This window comes from Hylaeus volcanicus, chromosome 3, assembly GCF_026283585.1.
Source record: "Hylaeus volcanicus isolate JK05 chromosome 3, UHH_iyHylVolc1.0_haploid, whole genome shotgun sequence".
NCBI lineage: Eukaryota > Metazoa > Arthropoda > Insecta > Hymenoptera > Colletidae > Hylaeus > Hylaeus volcanicus.
In genome coordinates, this window is record NC_071978.1 from 10,856,980 (window position 1) to 10,878,119 (window position 21,140).

A 21,140-nucleotide genomic window follows, 5' to 3' on the forward strand; every position below is an offset into this window, starting at 1 on the left:
GCCCTCAGATTAGATAGTTGATCCCCATGTCAGATAACCCCTCCGACGCACGGGTGCTAGCGGCGGCTTTTAAAAAATATTGTCACGACGAGATAAACCGATGACACTGCTCGGTGCTGCCAACTGGAAGCCAAAAGGAGCCCGAGACGTATGTCGTTTTACACGTATGTGTCGGCGTATAGAGAAAGTATTGCAACTGCAAATTCAATTCAGTTAGCAAGAATTCATTTCGTACATATAATATTTATTACCTATAAAATGTTCCAACCTTACTTTATATTCTGTTATGGAATAAATTAAACAACCAATTAATGCTTAAAGTATGATACAGTAACAGAAACCAAAGGTAATTCACGTGGAAGAAATTTCTATTCCTTGCTTGACGATCAACCTGCGGAGTTCATTTAGACATACCATATTTAAATATGAAAAACATATGCAAAGCTTATGAAAACTAAATACGTATATACTAAGCATACATACGTATGACACAGTAATATCATAATATTAATTTACGAAGTGTTTATATACATGCGTTATGCATAAATGTTTCGTACTTGCGCACGCTAAATGCGCCCTGCGTGTTCAGCGCGCACCATTTTCTCTTCCACAATGGTCCTGTTGGTATTCAAATGAACCGCCATATTCAGCACTCGTTAAGTGTCGATCGTTGCACGCGTTGATCGTCGATCTTACGGTGCCATTAACATATTTACTTAAAACTTCTGAACAACCTGTCTCCGTGTACATGTAGTAATCCTCGACACGAGAGCGAGGTCGAGAATGACACGCGAGTAAAACACAAATGTATCCGAGAGGCTGGAATACTTTTTAAAAATCAATCGCATCGTAAACGACGGACAGGTGTCATTTCTTTTCCTTTGGGTCGTTCACAATGTCACTTTCATGTCACTGGTCCACTTTGAAGGAGTCGTCGAGTATTCACCAGGAGAGGAGGTAAACGTTTCAGTTGTCCGATGCATCGCGTCTTTTGCATATTTATATGCGAGACTATTTAAGTAGTTTCATCGGAAACCAGTCTGAGATATTTCATAACTTGTATTTTAAATCCAATCATGTAACACTTACCGAAGGATAAAAATATTTTAGTACATTTTAGAGATCAGTCGAACATAAAATACTTATAGCTAAAATAAATTCGATAATTTCCTGTAGTGTACACAACTCGTGACGAATACTTTATTTATGGCTAGAATTTATTGTCAAGCACTTGATGGATTTTTTAAAATAGATATAGGTGTTTGATATTCCAAATAAGTCACGTTGTTGAAAATAAATAAGGAACTATCGAACAGACGGTATCTCATGACCATTGAAAATTAGAGAACGAACTTGTGGAGCCTATAATTCCCAGTTTATGACTATGTTGTCGACATGAATCATTTCGAAAAGGTCTGATTTTACTGCTTGCATCTGATATACATGACAGAGAAAACGAACAGTTGTCCCATACTTTCTCAAATTTCAAATAATCCTCTGGTTTATAGCATTTTTTGTTGGTACAGGCATTTTATAGACACTATCCTTGGGAAACAGCGTGCTCGCAGGCTTACGAGCAGAAAAAAGTTGTTACACGTTCGGTGAGGACTCGTGATAATGGTTGGAATAGCTTGTTCGTTATCAGTCGGCGATTATTTTTAACGAATAGTGATAGTAATAACGAAGTAACGTTCCCCGCTCATCAGCTTAATCTACCGCAGCTGTTGGCCGATTTAACGACTTCTCTTTTTCGTCAGAACTAAAAATTAATGTATGTAACTACAAGGATCTACAGTTATCATCAGACTCTGAATTTTATTTGTTTGTGTGGTATACGAATGTCGAGACACTAGTGAAGTTTAGATGACTATATACGTTTAAACAAAATGCAATATTATTGCATTGACATATGTACATGTGTACATTTTTAGTATACATTTTTAAATATATATTTTTAATATACATTTTAAATATACAATCCTAATGTGAATTTTTGTATATATTTTTAATGTATAATTTATCAATAAATATAGTCGCTGGAAAGTGTATAAAGTCGGTTATATTTTGATCAGCTGTAAGAACATTACGAGAACGATCTAATTTTGTTGTTTTCTAAACTACTGCTGCTTCGATTTCAAAATTATAGTAATTACAAACATCGCAAACGAAGGCTTCGTTTGCTCATACGATTTGTCATGTCTAAATTTATCATTCGCTGAGAGGAAAAATATTTATAGTTTATGAACATTTAATCTCGAGCAGAATCGTCAACAGCGTCAACAATTAACAATGTTTATTATTTATGACAGTGACATTCAATGGTCGATAAGCTTCCAACTCTGGCATATTGTAATTGTACAATATTTTATCGAATGATAGTCGTCAGAATTCTTTGAATTAGTATGATAACATCGCTTCGAAACTTCAATGGCTTCAAGTGAACATCATTGAAGTTTTATATTTTAAATAAAAGCTAACTGAGTTGAAACTTTACTTACCATAATTAACTTACATCTAAGGAGATATAATTCTTCTATTATATGTATTCTTTTAAACCCTTCATAAATATTTAGTTTATTCTGAATGTACACTGTAACAATTTCATCCCCAAAACGACAGATCTCGAATGCTTTTTGTGAAAATTAAATGTTTCATACAATGCATAATCATAACAATTTTTAATTTTCAACCAAAATTCCAGATACGAGAAATACCAAAATTTCTTAACTATTTCTACCTTGCAAGTCTCTATCTAAGTGTTAATTCAAGAATATAGAGAACTCCTTTATACCGTCAACCTGCAGCATTTTTTAAACCTATCTCACCGTTATTGTCGATCTTCTAAACTAAACTATTCCTACAAAGAATACGTATATTGAACATTACCCAAGGCGCAACGGAACACGCTGCATACGTTCCATTTTCTTAAAGAAACGAGATACATGATAAAGTAATTTGCAAGCACTAATAAGCTCCGTACCGAGTTCCATCAAGTCCGGAAAGTTCCACTGAAAAATGACCAGCTGTACGCACGACAATCTGATCTTTCCCCGATTCGATCTCGTTTCAGTAAACAAGAAAAGAATAGGAAGAAATCGCTGGGGTATGCGAGGCGACGTAGGTATAACAAGGGTTGGAGTGGGTCTATTGATCTCTAGCTCGCGTGTGAACAGCGCCGCATATCGGCTTCCAGCCACAACTAATGTCTTCATCCCTTTCAACCACCTTTTCAACCCCTTTCAGCTCGTTCCTTCTTTCTTTTGCTGCTGGTCGCGCGGTGAAATTCACGCCAACACTAAATCGTGCTTCACGCCACGAGCGTTCACGCGAGCGCAGGGTAAAGTGTTGAAACTCTCCATGAATCAAGACACTCCAGGGGGTCGTTGGTCCTTCCGTGTAGGCTAGGCTGCTTGGTGTAATTTCGATATTTAACTGTTCGCGACCGCGCTACCCTTGGAAGTGGTTTTAATTGTTCGACACAAAGGAACTTTGGTGATTGTCGCCTTTTCAAGGAAGTACGTTTGTGTTTAGATTTAGAGCGATGGAAATAATGTTATAATGGTAACTATAATAGTGTTGGCAATTTGCTGAGTGTTGGGGTTACAAAATCTCTAGGACATTAAAAAGATTTGCTCTTAGAAGAATTTTACGCTCTTCAGGTCGCTTTCTTGCCAGACGGTGAAAATTTCAAGAACTACTTAATCATTAAAGGGTATTTTTGGAGACTTTCAAATGATTTTTGTTATCGTTCTGATGTTTCAAAGACTTTTTGTCATGGCAATCGCTATTTTGTTACGTATTATTTTTGTGCTCGTATTAGGTGGACTGGAAAGTAATGTCGATTCTTTTGCATTAAATTGAAACAAATTTTTAATAAATTTCTATTTTTAATCAATTATGTAGTCGCTCTCAAATAAACAAATATTTAAAATGGCGAAAACGATATTACCTTCCAGTCCACCTAATATATAAATATTAATCTGAAAACGATTCTACTCGATAAAATAAATATTATGTAATATGTCACTATTGTTATGAGAATAAGAAATTGATTTCCTTAGAATTTTTATGAGGTTTCTGTAGTCTTATCCTAACTGTTTAGGTATTATCTAATCATGTTTTGAACTATTTAGAAAATTGACCAAAGTATTTGGTTTGTTTGATTTCAGGTGTGGTTTCAGAACCGAAGAGCAAAATGGAGGAAGAAGGAGCACACGAAGAAGGGTCCAGGTAGGCCTGCGCATAATGCTCATCCCCAGAGCTGCAGCGGAGAACCAATCCCACCTGAAGAACTGAGGAGAAAGGAGCAGGAAAGGCGGCAAAAGAAACTGCTGAAAGCTCTTGAGCGACAGCAGAGGAAATTAGCTGCAAAGGTAAGAAATGTTCTTTCAGCAAACGTACCGGTAGTAATGTTTACAAGAGAGAGAATTGGTTTAAAATATTAGTCTGTGACTGAGTATCAAGTCACAGCTGAAGTGTAATGATGCGTTAACAACGATTATCGAATCTTATAACAATCTGGAATCTTCAATACTTTGAACTTCGCAAGTGTTACTTAACAAAACGAAGATCTCGATTAATTAGCTCCATAAAATGTTACACTAAGGCGACTAGAAATTAATGTCATTTCTGCGAATACTTGTTTATCATTTATCAGCTCATTGTATACCAATTGATATTTATCGATCAGGTATTGAAAATTTAAACTTAAAATAAAAACGTTACTTTCTTTACTTTCTAGCCCCCCTAATACTATCAAACATTTCAAATATTTATTTAAAATCCATAAATTCCCTCAACTATTATATACATTCTTAAATGACCAGCAGCAATTCAAAGTTCAAAATCAGTTGAATGTTCGTTAAAATACAGACTCTAAAATGTCAACAGACTTTTATCGTAAATGGTGGTGAAAGAGGCAAATCAAAGAGTTCAGGTTAAACCGCATAACGACAGAAGATGTTCTACTCTTGTACATTAAACATATTAATAAAGGATTGGTGGACCAATCAACCAGTCAGAGTAGCCACTCGCAAAATCAAACAAATCTTTGTTAAAATCCCCCAGTAGACTCCTTCGACCCCCAATCTTCTTTCACGAACCGTCGCGTCCTCGCGGTCGAAAGAAGTGGTCCAAAGATCGCGCCGTTCTGATTTCAGGGAATCACCGTCGACCTGTCGACACTACGAGCTGAGTGGGAATCCCGAAGCGCAGCAGCGTCCGGCGGGAATCCCTTGAACGGTACCTTGGGAGGTTCCTTTAGCCACTTGAGCAACAACAACGAAAGCAGTAGCGTATCAGGCTCCGGGAACGACGCCAACGAGGAGATCGACGTCGTGGGTGGGCTGGATTCGTGCAGCGAAAGCGGTAGCGAGAGGGTGGACTCTGCTGCTGACGGTTCAATCGACGGAGAGTGCTACCCTAGGCTAACTGCCAACGGCAGCGAGCGAAACGATCCACGGAGAAGCGTGAACCAGGTCGCCGGCAACCTCCAGAACCCTAACTCGAGCCTGAGCCTGGATCACCTGAACCACCAGCAGGGCATCCGTCATTGGGGACTGAGTCTCCTGGAGAGAAGAAGGGAGCTGGTGAACATCAACAACGCGGGTGGCGCGTGTCAGACTACCAACAGCTGCAACCCCGACAGAATACCGGTCAGGCAGCAAATCAGCGAGGACGAGGTTCAGAGCAGTAGCATAGACCTGTCCGTGAAGGGCAGGGAGGAGAGGAAGAGACAGAATCCGTTCTCCATCGACAGTCTACTAGGTAATAACAGAACCAGCACCCCGGACATCCAGAACGAATACAGAACCTCGACGCCCACGCTTTCGAACGGGATAGAGTCCAGTAGTCCCACGTCGCCTATCTCGGTGCCCACTTCGCCCTCCACGACGTAGTAATCCAAGAGGTCGATTACTTTCGCCCGAGTTCGACTCCGATCACCGTGGACGAAGTTCGGGCGTTCGATCGACAACGAAGTGATTGGGCCAGTCACGAACACTATCGAGAACAACGAGACGGGTGAAAAGACCTGGGCTGATTTCAATCGAAACGAATATAAGAAATGACTGAGATTATTTATTTCGAACCGTTATTTTGAATATGGTTATTTCAAAGGAAAAATAATAGCGATTTATTTGAAATATTAGGTCATCCAAGAAGTTTGTTTTGCAGGTTGTTACGCTTTTCCATAATATTTAAAGGTATACTAAACATATCAATTCTAATAGCAGAACGATAAGTGACACGAACTTTTGGGATGAAGTAATAACAGCTACTATTAAAAAGGACGAATTATTTGGTTATTTTTTTATTTCACATTTAACGAAAGAAATAATCCTAAAACAATATTATTATTATTCAAAAGGTTCTTGCGTGTTAAAATTTAGGAAAACGTCTCTTATTGTCGAATAACTTTTAACATGGAAAAATCGGTTCTTTTATCATGCAAAAATGGCGATACATTTATTTCTTCTTAAGCGTAGATTACAAACATGTGCTTGTGATTTCACCTGATACAATTTTAAACAATTTCACAATTATTTCAAATAATTATTAAATAAAATACTATATCACTTGGCATAGTATTTCAAATAATTATAAAATGAAACGATATATTATTTGACGTAGTATCGAAATTACTTATAAACTAAAATAATACGTCATTCGACAAATAATTTCAAATAATGTTATTTCGAAAGCGATCACAGATATGAAAATAATTAAAAAATAAAATAATGTCCTATTTGAAATAATATTTAATAGTATTTCAAATAAGATCATTTCAAAAGTGCCCAGGTCTGCGGATGTCGAGGAGATAATTTAGGGTAGCAACGTAGTATCGGAGTTGGAGTGTTTCCACGTAGTTTGCTGACACTTGGTAAACCGGGATCTTGTTCTTCGCGAAAACTGAGAGCTGCGAATTCGCGTCGATCGGCGAAAAGTGACGTTCGATGGGTTCGCGATTACGGTTAGCTGTTAGGCGTTTAGTTGCTCGCGAGAGAGGTATTCTTCTTCCGACGAATGGCAACGAAGAGGACGAATGTCGCGTGTGTGTTCGATTTTCGAGTTCGAGGTTGCGTTTATCATCGAACACAACTGATTACCTCGTTGGAGAAGACCTCGCGATAGGTCGAGTGGCTCTAGGTAGAGGAGAAAGGCGACGAATTCGCTGACTGAATAAAGGAAGGCTTATATCAGTTTCGACATATCTGCATCGAGTGCGTGAGCGATGATGAGTCTGTCCTTGCGTGTTCGATTCCCTTCTTTACCCCGATAGAAACGAGAATGTGCAATAAACGCGGACGGTTTTTTTCGTTCGCCGTACGCAAACGTATATGTAGCATCCGGCGATCGGATCTGGAACGTTTCGTTAGATATGGAGAACGGTTGAGCGTGCGAGCGTCTGATACATGTGCGAATGAGTGCGAATGAGTGCGAGAACGACAGACTGCGCGTGTATTTAATGTAAATAGCTCGAAGTGTGGACGATACGTTTTATTTAATTCACGTAGCCGATACCCCAGTGTTCGTCGAATCGCGGATATTATTTAAAGCAATAGAAAACTTCGCCTGGCGCACGTGTATATAGATTTAAAGGTCTAGGCAGAGCGGTAAGCTGAGAATAAAGACGCGGTACAAAATTGAGCCGAGATCTCCTCCTTTCGTGTTCCGTGGACGTGCATTTGCGAGGAACGAGATCTATATAGGCCGATGAGGAAGAGAGAGCGAGGGGATGTTATGAGATGCCATAAAATCTGGGATGCGAGACAGTATCTACCGTATATTCATTTCAAATATATTAATTTATTCTCAAGACTACCTGGTGTCGTGTGATTTGTTTACACCATCCTCGTTTCCTTCTCATCCTTAAAAGTACAACATGCGTCGAGGGATTAACTCTTCGGAATCAGGTGAGTTAGAAACTGTTCCATCGTTCCATCATTTTATAGATGAAAGGGGTGTCTTGTAATCGAGCTCAAGAAGTTACCTATTACCTTACAGATTAGTATTTAAAGCTTTTTGTTCACACTGTTCAGCTGGAGTTTTATGTTAATATTGAATCGTGTGCCTTGAGGAAAATAAATATTTAATATGAAATATTTTTAATATTTTAATATTTATATTTTATATTTTTCTATTAAATATTTAATATTAAATATTTTTCGTTATTTTTTGAAGTTGAATATAAAGAAAATAACAATCTTAGTTGAATTCTTCAATTCTTTGACTTTCAAGTGCAATTCACAGGTTCAGTTTGTCAAAAGCAAAAAGTTATTAGTTATTTGGAAGTTTCCTTTACACGTAGCACCGTTAGTTTCTTTGATAGAATTCGAGTTTATACGCTCTGTAAACAATTACAGTCTCTCATGTAGGTTTTCTGATTGATTCGATATGACATGAATTCCATGAGAGACTTTTCCACATCACACATATTAATGGATGTATTTCAACCCATGTCCTCGTTTTGACAACTTGTAATTAACTAATTCCAGTCTTTCTTTGCTGCGTTTCTCGTATTCTAATATTCAGAAGTGAATAAAAAATGATTACATGAAACTGGAAATTCTTGAACATACTAGTTTCGCAATTTTCTGAATAACTATGGGCAAAGTAATAAATAACGTTTATTATTGTAAATATTAGATCAACTTTGTCCAGTTGTTACTTTTGGAAGATAGGGGAAAAAATATATCTTAATTGCATGACGTTATTTTCAATAAATATAATATAAATATTATATATTTATTGCTGCTATAGATATGTCAGCATTTATTTACTTAAAATGAAGATATTAAAAATGTCTTTTTATGAAGACATTTGTTCACGCCACACTCGTTGCCAAGGTTGAGATACTTAAAGATAGATGAAGAAACTGTTAATGAATCAAAAGAAATGCTTGGAATATTCGAGAGACCTGAAGAACTGTATGCTCCGTTGTCTGCAGGTTTATAATTGGGTCGACGGTATCCAATTCGAACACTTCCTGTGAAGTTAAGCTATAATTAACCAACTGCACCTTATTGGAATATGAATCCTCCTATAACTCGGTAGCAAATAAAATGGATCACTTGTTAAAAAAATAAAATACACTTTTAGCAATACACTTTTAGCAATTTTCGTTAAATACTGTTTTCTCTACTTTACGCTATAATCTCATTCATAATGAACCAAACAATAATTATTCATTGATTTAGAGCATCATGGCGGATGTAATCTAGGTTACTACGAAACAAATTACACATATACACAAAAAATTACTTTAACCGTAAAAAAATCATGAAAATTGCCTCGAAATTTCCACATATAACAAATAAAAGATCACCCCTTAATACACCCAGAGAAAAAGAAACAAGTTGAATCATTGTCCTCTCGGAAGTAATCGGGCGTGTTTAATGCCTAATCATGAAATCTATGGCTATTGCTTCTAGAATACATTCTGCATCACTCCAATTGCCACGTCTCCGTAAACTTGAACGAGGAAGTAAATATGCCGCTCTTGACCGCATCAATGATTAAGTTGTAACTCATTGCAACTCATCCGGCGAACACGAGGGCATCGAACGCGCAACGGAAAATATTTACGCCGGTCGGGATCAAACGGAACGTTCGATCGGGGTTCTGTCCCTGCAAAGATTTAAATAGTCCGTGACACGCGCGGTTAATTACACATTTATCGCCTTCAGCGCTAAGGCGGCCGTGATTTATGGCGCCACGATCGCGGCTGCGGTTTGTCTTTGCTCGTCGCCATGACTGATCTCGCGATGCCTCACCGATGACTTCTTTCGGTTCCATCGTAAGAGGGATTGTTTTTAAATCTGCCCACGATGAGAGTTTCTGTGCGAAATTCTCAGAAAATCATAATGCGACGATTTCTTTTACATAGAATATATTTCATAAGGATATATTGGCTTGGAACTTGAATATATGTATTTCAACTTGTGTGGCTGTTGATGAATCCGTGAAGAATAGAAGTAGGTATTTCGTAGTGATTTATACGTTATAACTTTTATTCATTCAATGTGAATTATAGTATCATTTAATCATTTTGATTGAATTTCTAACGTATTTATTTATCATTCGAAATTTTCGTGAACAGAAACATTTGCACCGTTTTTTTTTTTGTAATAAATGACATTTTTAGTGCTTGAATAATTTTAGAACGAAATTTTGATATAATGCAATTGCACTTTGTAAGTACATCGATGCAATATCTGCAAGATTATATTATAGAATAATATAGGTGATTAACTTATACATAATTTTCTTCTATAATTTTTGCCATCTTGACTTTTATTAGTATAGTGACACGGGCTAATCCAATTACTAGAATTACACTGTACATAGATTTATATTTAGTTACATCTAAAGCTCGTAGGTGTGCAAGCACTGAAGCGCTATCTTTTAAACGAAAAAGTAGATACAGTGATAATGCTGAAATGTAGTATTGAAATATCAAAATAAATATAGTGCAATTATTTAATAAAATCTATGTAATTTTACTGTTATTATATCCTTCTTTTACGAAATTAATTTTCATTAAAATTACTGCTGATAAATGCTAGTCTAAGATTATTATCATTACTTTATTATATCATAAATAATGTTTTACTATTTCCTTCTAATTCGAATTTATTTCGAGATCCTAATTGAGGTAATAAAAATGTGCGGAGTACATGGCGCTGATTAAATCGGTCGCTATTAAATCAAACTTTATAGATCGAAATACAATGTTTTACACGTTAATAAACTGTCTGACACCTGAAATTTATTAAAATATGTAATTTTAGTCGCAATTAAAAATTCATTTGGTCAAAAGTATCTCGTAAAACTGTTAAATCAAAGTGATAACTCAATTAATGAAACTTGATTGGATGTGTAGCACGTAAATTGTGCAATTTTTGTATTTTTACGAAGGACAAGGGACGTGATAAATGAAAGAGAGTCGAGAAAGCAGACTAGAAAGCTGTTGTTGATATAAATCACTTCTTCGTGTCTTATTATGTATTGCTGTGGGAAGCATTAATCTTAAAGTACTGTGGATAGTTGATTCCATTCTTGCCAGAATGACACTTTTACTTATCACCATCAATAATCGTTCCCACTTTCTCGAAATAAATGTGCATTACATATTTCTAAAACATTTCAAAACTCAACAAAATGGACGCGAAAAGTAGTGTGCGTGCAGCAGAACAAATGCGAACTAAGCAGAGAGTTTGACATTTTATGAATTCGCAAAATAGGAAGAGTAATGGAGTCATAGGTGTCCTCATAAAACAAATACACGGGACACGTATGAATTCGCGTATGAATATGCATACGAAATGAAATATCAGCTTCCCGTCGTCATATATCAAATTTACATACAAACCGTGATCTGTTAATTTTATATATGGCACTCTACTTTAGATTACTTTCGGCTATATTTTTATCTGGATTTTGTTTTGCATACAACCGTGCGAAATTCGATAAAAATTTCATGGAACGCGCGGTGCAATTATTGTCAACGCGAAAACGAATATTTATTTAACGCCGTGGCGTCGATTATAACGAGCAGGTTTTTTGTTGAATATTTATGAATTTAATTTGCAGTTTTCGATTGAAGTGATTGCGTACGCTTGCCATGCAACCTTGTCCTGCACGGAAAAATGAAATTAATAATGCCTTTGCGTTAAAAAAAATCGAAGAATGGCAATTCCAACGTTCGGAAATTAAAGGCTGCTGAATTTTGTTAAAATTTGAAATGGCGATAGACTTTTTTAGGAAAATTTAATATAATTGTTAAATAATCTTCGATTAATTCATTCTTAGAAATATAATTTTTTCTATTTTTGAATCTATCTCACAATAATTTCCTAATTTTAGAAACTTAATGAGTTTCTTGTAACAAAAATAACAAAATAAATATCGAAAGAATAATTGTTTAAATTACATTATTAATTATTCTACAATATCTTCAAACGCGTACAAAACTGTTTTTGCTATTCTCATTCTGAGAAACAGGAAAATAAATGTCCACATCTAAAATACGTTACAATAACGTGCAAAATAAATTCGATTTAACAATTTTCACTTTTTTAACAACGTTTTATAATATTATCAAGCAACTCTCTGATAAACCTCGCATAGCAATAAACTCACATTACTGCCAGAGATTTCCAAGCGTAACAACTAACTAGTGTAGCAAATGTTGCACTAATTGTTTCAGTCAGCGAAGGAAAACGGACTTCATTCAAAAATTTGCATGACCGGTGCCCGTTGCGTTTTTATGGCGTTAACTGTACTCCGTAATCGTTTCCTTAATTCATACGTAGCGCAGGAAAAACCGCAATCATGTGCATTCCTTATCGTTAGAAATTTGCATGATCAAAAGTATAAACTACATCCTATGTTCTGTCAATTTGCCGCACTGTGGTGATTGTTTTCTAATTACTCCAAAGTTGCTCAACGGGAACATGTACTAATCATTCAAAAGGTTGCATGGACACTATACATTACACTCGGTGCTCTATTAATCTTGCAATCATTTCAATTAACGTGTATAGCCTTCGAACGTAGACAGCCGTACTTTATTCAAAAGTTTACACGGTTGTACTCTATTCTATGCTCTATGAACATAGTCGTAATTTACATTACAACCCTGTTATTTATCATTGCTCTTCATTAAAAGTATAGTTGCCATGGAATATTTATTACAAGCTATTGAAAAGAATAATGTAATGATTGAAAGGAAATAATTTATAGAAATAATTAGGTTGGATAAAGATTTTTGAAATATTTTCAAATATAACAGTTTTACTGTATCAACTACTCCTTTCCTAAGGTTTAGATCAAGTATGAGAGTGTCACTTAGACATTCACAATGACTTTTTCAATTCAATTTTATTTATTAGTGCGAAACCATTTTCATAACTATTATCACACATAAACAATTCAAAATATTATATAAATATTGTATTATCTACATTATTTTTAAAATGACACAGTGTTTATTTGTTTTCAACCATTTCGTTAGATTCGGACCTGTACCACCTATGAAAATCGACATGAACTTTCCAAACAACCCGATATTAATGCGGTACACGGAATATTTAGGAGCCACTGGATATTTGCATCTATTTCTGAAGCACTTCTGACACGTTCAAAAGGCAGCACAGTCACGTACAGTCTTCTCCGATTCGATCCTCATCAACTCCTTCCCGATCGTTTCGCCAATTACACCGTATTCCTTGCAGAAATACACGTTATTTACAAAAGTGCAATATCACATCCTCCGCTCAATCAACTCCGCCAGTGACAATTGTTTCCTTAATTGTTTCGCGGTCGGTGGGTTCATCATCTTTGTTTGTCGGGATTTCATGAATTACAATAATACCATTATCATCGTCGGGAGGCGGAGATGCAAAGGGTTAACTTGTTTCATTAACGCCGCACAATGGATAAGAGACGTGGCTGAGGGAGAGGGGTTCAAACGAGAGAGGGAATGGGAGAAAAAGAGAGACAGAGATAGAGACTAGCGCGAGTTATCTTTCGCGCGGACAGCGAATTGTGCTTCGCCGATCTCGGCTAATTTATGGACAGACCGGTCCCGTTTGATTCTCACACGGTCAATCGCCGACTTTTCTTTTCCATGGCAACATATTAACCGCGGAAGCTCCTCCGTTAATATGGTAACGTTGCAGTCATGCGCGGTCCTCTGCGTCAGACAATGGAACCTCCATAAATCACGCTCGGCTTGCGATTACGCGCTTCTGTAAATTTCTGTCGGTGGAAAACGACGCATGAACTCGCGAGGCAGATTTTTCATTTCCTTAAACTGATAGCGTAACTGAGCATGCGTAATACGGCAGATAGGTAATCGCGGCAATTACAGCTGAACAAGTCGGACGTTAAAGAACAGCGTGAAACTACTATTGAAATCGCGCAATAGCAAATAGGCGCCACCTACATTATATGTTCACCCTTTACATTATTTTTATGTATTTCTTGTCCAATAAATTCCCACTTTTCCTTTTCTTTTTCGTCTGCTTGTGGCGCAGCAATTTGTTCGTATTTTTGCTAAATGTTAATAAATGTTGCGTTCATATCTAATTTACTAGAAGAACAACTATGTGCAAAATTTGTTGATTAGGGAACTTCGTATATATAAATAAATTGTAATGACCATCAGGTTGAGACCACTATTTGGTTATGGACCACTCATTGTAATGGAAATTATTTTAGACCTTAGAAGATTGGTAATTTAACGTAACAAACGAGTAAATATTTTTACGTAAACTACTCATTAGCTGTAGATAATTAGATTTAGATTCAGTTAGGTTTGTTAGTAAAGATTCAATGGTTCATTATAAACCTTCTTTGTAACAATTAAGTATGCGCATATTTGATATCAATGAAATAGAAACAATTGTTTCAGGACTTCTTGTATGTTTTAAACCTCAGATTTAGCAGCGATGGCAATATTGCAGAACAAACAGTAGGACACTGTTATAAACTAAGCTGTTTAAAGCGACAAGAAGAGAATGTCAATTTTAAACGCTGTGCGGAGAGTTTTTCGCGGAAACGTGGACACTTGTTGAAGCCAGGATTCGTTCTTTGTTAATATTGCAGGCGAAAGATAGGTAGAATAATAATGATATAGTCTTGACTCACGCGCTGTCGTCGTCGCGTGGCGAACAATGACCGGCGTATAAATCATAGACGAGGTACGCCATTGCGTGTATTACTATCGTTCAAAAACGATTTGTATACAACGGTGTGGTCGAAACGTCGCAAAAATGTATTCGTTGAAAGCTCTGTCCGCATGAAATAAATACGTCCTCATTAATTTCGAGAGCACGAGGGTGGCGAACCCGAAGAAAATATCCATACGTTTGCGTCTGATTTGACGAAAATGGCTGAAAATAGAACACTTGCATTAGGAAATAATTCTTCAGGAATGCATCAATTTTCTGAAAAGTGACATGGTTGTTATTTAGGCCGCAGTTTCACAAATTTTTTTCTTTTTTAAATGTAAACTAAAACTCATATACATTCCACCTTAATTTTCGAGTGAAATTAAAAATAAGTGAAAGTAGAATAGTCACAGTACAAGCAATGTACTATCTCATGCTGCAATTTATGAAACAATATCTAAATAATACGTATATATACAACACAATAATCAAAGTTGATTTTTAATTTGTTTAACATTCAATTGTATTAGAGTATTCAGATAAGAAACACATAACCACGCCGTCCTTATATAATTTTTATTTATACTAAAGTTTGATTCATTTACTAAAGATATTCCAAATATATAAATGCCTTTAATACATACACTAAACTTTTAAATGATCAATTACATATCATTTCCTTGTAATCAGCTTCGATTCCCGCACGATGGATCCACGATTAACAATATTGCGCGTCCTATGCGAAGCGAGTACCTGACAAGGACAAAAAGAAAGGCACTCATAGGAGATAAGGTATGCGAAACGACCCCTAACGTTGGGACGATAAGTTACCTGTCTAGTAATTCACGTGTACGGGAGATTGCGGTTGTCCACACACGCACGTGTCCACGTTCGCACAGCACGCTGGAGCGAACAATAAAGGTCCATTGTACGCCACGCCTGAACATGGTTAAATATTATTAGTCGCGAGAGCAACGCTGCTCAACAGGCTGATGCTTTCTACCCTCGGCTGGCTAAGGACTCAATTACTGGTCAATCCTCGAATCGGCTACCTCCGCCTTCCTTTTCGTCCTCTTCTGCCTCCTCATCATCCTTTTCTTCCTTTTGCGACCCGTTGCGTGCAACGCTGGCCTTCCATAAACGCTTCAACGGTGTATTGGGTATCGTGGATCTCGAGTCGGGGGTACTTTGCGTTTCGCTACGGAATCTTGTGGACCGGATTCTCAGAAATTACTGGGTAGAAGACTCTTTTCGGATACCATGTCGGTGATAGTGATTTTTGTACCAGTAAAATGTTTGCTAATTTGTGATGCGCTGGGAGAAGAGTTTGGTTCCCTCCACCGTTGTATCGAGTGGTATATGTATAAAAGATTGAGGAAATTTTTAGGAGTTTCCGCGTAGAAGATTTAATGGAAAATTTGTATGTTTTATTGAAAAAAATTCAAATGACAAGATGGAAACGTTTGAAATATATTCATATTTAATACTGTACTGGAAAATGTGCTTGATCCACATGTGGATAGCCAGTAAACACATAGTTCGCTGAGGCTTTCGTGTTTTAGTAGTCATGCAGGTTCAGCCACTTATCGTTCAGTCTGGACAGTAGTTAATTCGCGGATGTGTAAATAATAACGACATAATTAAAAAAAGTAATAGAGTAAAGCACAGGATATTGCTTTATTGAGATGGAATCTTTATCTTGTGTCCTGATGAATTGATTGCACAATACACAAGGGATCTAGATTCTTGACTCGGCAATAAAACTAAAGATTCTATTATATAAATTCGTTAATAAATTATATTTTACTTAACAGTATCGCGAAAAATCAATCCTGGTTTCAAATTTGAATCTTGTTCAATCACGTAGAAACAATTGATTCTAATCACTCACGTCTGAATTCATAGATTTTGGAAAATATTGTTCAAAAAATCGCAACGCAAAATCGTGGATGTTACTTTTACACGTAAGATCCTGTCCTTGGTTCCAGCTACTTGTACTTTGGGTTCTCAGTAACTATCTTTTATTCATTAACTCCCGTGCTATTAACGTCGGATACGAACGTAGTCATTTAGCGCTGCTCCCTTTCATGTTCCGACTGTATAATTATAAGTATGTTTCGGTCGAAACTGTTAATTTATGCAAGGTACAACGGTGAAGTGTATGCATCGAAGGACAACGAAGTACTTTCGTATGTCGAAGGGCATTCATTGCTGATGATTTAGTTTAAGGTCCAATTTAGTCTTAGACCAATAAATATTAAGTGCAGAAATTAATTTTGTGCGTTTCCAATGTAAATTTATTTATTTAAAAAGAAAAACTGTACAGCTTTTAATATCATATATAACTGTAAAATCAAACGTCGAAGCAATCTGCGCGATTCATTACTACGAAGGTTGGTTCTTGTAACAAAACGGCGAAAATATATTTCTACTTAGACTACAGTTATAAGCGATTAAATAAAGGTAAAGGCACAGAATTAATTTTTACATCTAATGTTAATTCCTCCTTTATAAAAATTTCAACTCCTAAACATCTTGACTAGCTTGTTGGTGTTTATGCATTAATAGCAAAATATGGGAAAATGTATGAGGATAATTATAACTGCAAAAATGTATAAAATATAAAGAATAAGATACATGTTAGACTGTTCAAAAGATAAGACATACTTTTATTTAAATCTGAATTCTTCATCTGAATTTGTTAATTGCAATAAAAGAAAAATAATTAATATTTTTCTGTACTTGTTACGTTCCACGCGTTTTGAATAGGATAATATATGTAATGTTCAATAACCAACAATTGTCTGTCTACTAAATAACGTGCACATCAAAATTCGGATCTCCTTTTATTTAGTTTACGGGAACGTTTCTGTTGCTTTCTTTTCATAAATATTTATTAAGTCGAGGTTTCTATATTCACGCATAATTATATGTAATTTCAGTCAAGACCAGCTGAGTTCGCTAGCAGTTGGCAATTTTAGAACTTAATGGTGTGTTGCAACGCGATTTCTTAATTAGCCCTAGTCGCTGAAATTCTGAAAAGCGCTTCTTCGGCGTAAAATGGACGACTATTCTCGCTAATTTACTTGCGAACACTATAAATATTGATGCGTTAATGCGTGTAAATTGCGAAATACGGGACAATTAGAAATGGTTAAAATGTATAACAGGCACCGGGAAGGTCAGCGTGTTAACTAATTACAAGTTAATCTCCTGGTGCTCCATCTTCTTTCTCTTTTCACCTTCGCGGATTATTGTCCACAATCACGAACATAATTAAACCGGTGTTGTCTGCAGCTCCACGAAACGCAGGTGTAACAATTGCTTTTGAGTGTTACGCCTCTGAAAGTGTACATGGAACGTTAAACAAGACAGTCTGTTAACTATATTTGCCACGTGTAAAGCGTCTGTCATTTCCTGTATTAAATGATATCATCAGTAATAACAGTGGAAAGCATGCGTGAATACGAGTTAAGACCGAATGTGAACTCTTACCTACACTCGATGCAAAAGTCCGATTTTTTATTTATATTTTAGAATCGAAAATTTCTTATAATATCAGGTTGTCCCAAAACTTTCTTTTGCTTTATTAATAAATAATACATGCACAATATTTTATGTTTTATGTTACATTACTGAATTGTGCACGATTCATTTTGCTCCACTACTGTTACAACATGAATATCTATGAAATTAGATTGTCTATTTATATAAACACGACCACATTAAATAATTGAGTGCAACTCGCGAAAGAAACTTTCGAGACAACCTAATAGAATATTCGTGGATCTCTCTTAAAAATTCTCGAAAGAAATTATGAGTAATGCATTATACAAAAGGTATTGCAATATTATTAAAAGTACCCCATGTTTCATCGAATTAAAAGTAATAAGGACACCTGCAGGTTTAATAAAGTTATATCAGATCCAAAGCCAATTCCATGCAACTGATGCTCTAAATTCGCTGTTCACGAAGTCATCAATAAGACAACGTTTCACGCTCGATAATTCTCCACTGAAAGTCGTACGTCGCTTGATGAAAAAACTTATCCGAGACCTTTATCAAATATTTCATTGTCGACGATCGAAAGTTCTTTATAATGTATAACGTATGACTAAAAGTCGAATTCATATTTAAAATTAGTCAGACAGGATGTATATTTAACTGCGTTCTTAAACAAGACAAATTCTGTTGGAAATGTTAATTACAAACGATGTTTTTATAAACAACCATGAATAATCGGTCCATCATTACTCCAAAATAAAGTATAAGGGGGACCAGAAAGTAATGCCGTTTCTTTTACATTACATTCAAACAAATAAATTTATAATGTTGTTTTTAATCAATTATGTAATCGTCCTCGTTATTAACAACCTATTGCTATCTAGTGAGCAAGTTTTCAATACCGGATCGATACAAATCAATTGGTACAAGACGAGCTGATAAATGATAAACAAGTATTGACATTCGTAGAAACGACATTAATTTCTGGTCTTTCTAATAATAAAATAATAATTCCTAGTATGTATTTATATCAACTGAAATACTGGCACATGAAATAGAAAACACGATCGTTGATTTTATATTAAAATCTTCGTTGAATCCGTTGAAGAACTAAGTTCATACAAATGTCTGAAAGAAGGAATTAGAGATTTTTCAAAAGGGACTTTAGGATATTGTTTTTCAATAAAACGCAAATGCTATGGAATATATCAGATAGCTAAAACAAAATTAAACTCAATTAACCGTGAAACTTTATCTCGAAGCGCCTACTGCTTATTATTAAGAAACAAAGTCCTAAAGCCCTTCTTGGAAAATCCTTTACTACTCTGTTCTCTTTCGGTCACCTGGTCCTGCGTTCATCCCATCGAGAAAATCACGCGAAAGCAAGGCGATAGTCGTTAAGGATTCCGATGGCTTCCGAGAAATACGAGTGTAAATTATTCCTGGATCGCGATTAGAGGCCAGCCAACCACCTGCCGGATTCACGCACGAAGACTGCCAGGTATTAATAATCCGAAGATTTATGAGATCTGCGATCGCTTCGTTAAGAAGACGGCGTCATTGTCGATCGGATCATACTTATCACCGTTCCATTTGCCTCGTCATTATTTCAATACCGTAAACCATTTCTCGGGCTCCGGTCATACCTCTGGAAACAGACTGGACACATCATACGAATGCACACGCGTTAACCCTTTATCGAGTGTAACTCGATATCAGTTTTTGTTTCAGAAGTTCCTTTATCGAGTCCCACTGGACATTCTTTCATGTCCGAATCATTAGGGAAGGCCTGAAATATATGATAAACCCGATAGTTTAAATGGAAAGCCTTATTTCATTTTCGTACATCCCGAGGGAAAACATCAGAATTCTGCAGTTTGCTCAAATAGAAAAATACCTAGAGGAAGATGAGAAACCAATTTTTTTGCGAAACGTACGAAAGAAAACCAAGATTGCAATTTGAAAAATTGTTTCAAAATATATCATACACTTGAAAATTACAAAATACAACAATAGGGCGGATAAAACTGATATTAAAGTAAATTTTAAATAAAACACTCAAAAGCATTGGGAGCTGCTGGTAACGAAATTGGAATATAATTCGAAATGCAAAGGGTTAAGCATACTTTGCCATTCATTATAAATTTTCCATTCAATTAACTGTATCTTTATTCTTATTTCCATTTCATTTAAAATTCGCCCAAGCAAGAGTAGATCCTGCCTAAAATAAAGCAACTACAGATCAAGCTCACCTTTCGCACCCTTAAAAATAAGCGCAACGGCAAAGTTAACGAATAGCCATCTTCGCCACCCCATCTTCGCGCGACTCGATATTCGCATTCGATTATTCCAACCGAATTTCACGCTTCTCCCTGAAAAGTTATTTCGCCGGAACCGTCTTCTCTGAGGTCGCAGCCTTATCCATCGGTCGCGATCTATGCCCGAGCTATATTAATTCAAACCAAATTACTACTTAGTTACAGGCGTCCTTCTTCGTACGACAGGACGGGCCACGTTCGACGCAGCCAACGAAACGGAGGGCCTGGAGAGAGAAAGAATAAGACGGGCCTAGGCATTTAATCTGGTCCGGCGTGGGTGGGGTTCGTTCAAGGGAGCGAGAAAACGCGGAGCAGGAGGAAAGAAAGGTGGGCCTTGTCGGGCGAAGATCGAGCGAGCAGATAGCCGATACCTCTGGGAAATATCGGTATCGATAGTCGATCGAGGGCTAAATGGTTTATGCGAGCGATCGACCTCCGACCCCTTGTAATAACTGGCAAGGAATCTGCCGCCTGATCTATTGGATCGAACTCGATCGACTTACACCTTGTCCGCGAAGATTCAACCGTGTTCTCCGCTCGGCCTTTCCGCACGCGGATAGCACGCCAGATAACGAGGCTGCCGCGGCTGGATCGAGAGTTCCTCGTGAAGATTCGGTGTGGTCGATCGTTTCTTTCTCTCCTT

At 36.6% G+C, this 21,140-nt stretch overlaps 1 protein-coding gene across 1 annotated transcript in view; it reads left to right on the top strand.

The window, feature by feature from the left end:
* Window positions 1-7,812, top strand: part of LOC128873819 (homeobox protein unc-4 homolog) — a 52,301-nt gene extending 44,489 nt beyond the window's left edge. The window contains exons 3-4 of the mRNA XM_054117703.1: window positions 4,170-4,373; window positions 5,160-7,812. Of these exons, the coding sequence (XP_053973678.1) occupies window positions 4,170-4,373; window positions 5,160-5,897 (942 nt within the window). The 3' untranslated portion in view covers window positions 5,898-7,812. The remainder of the gene's footprint in view (window positions 1-4,169; window positions 4,374-5,159) is intronic.
* Window positions 7,813-21,140: the final 13,328 nt, after the last annotated feature.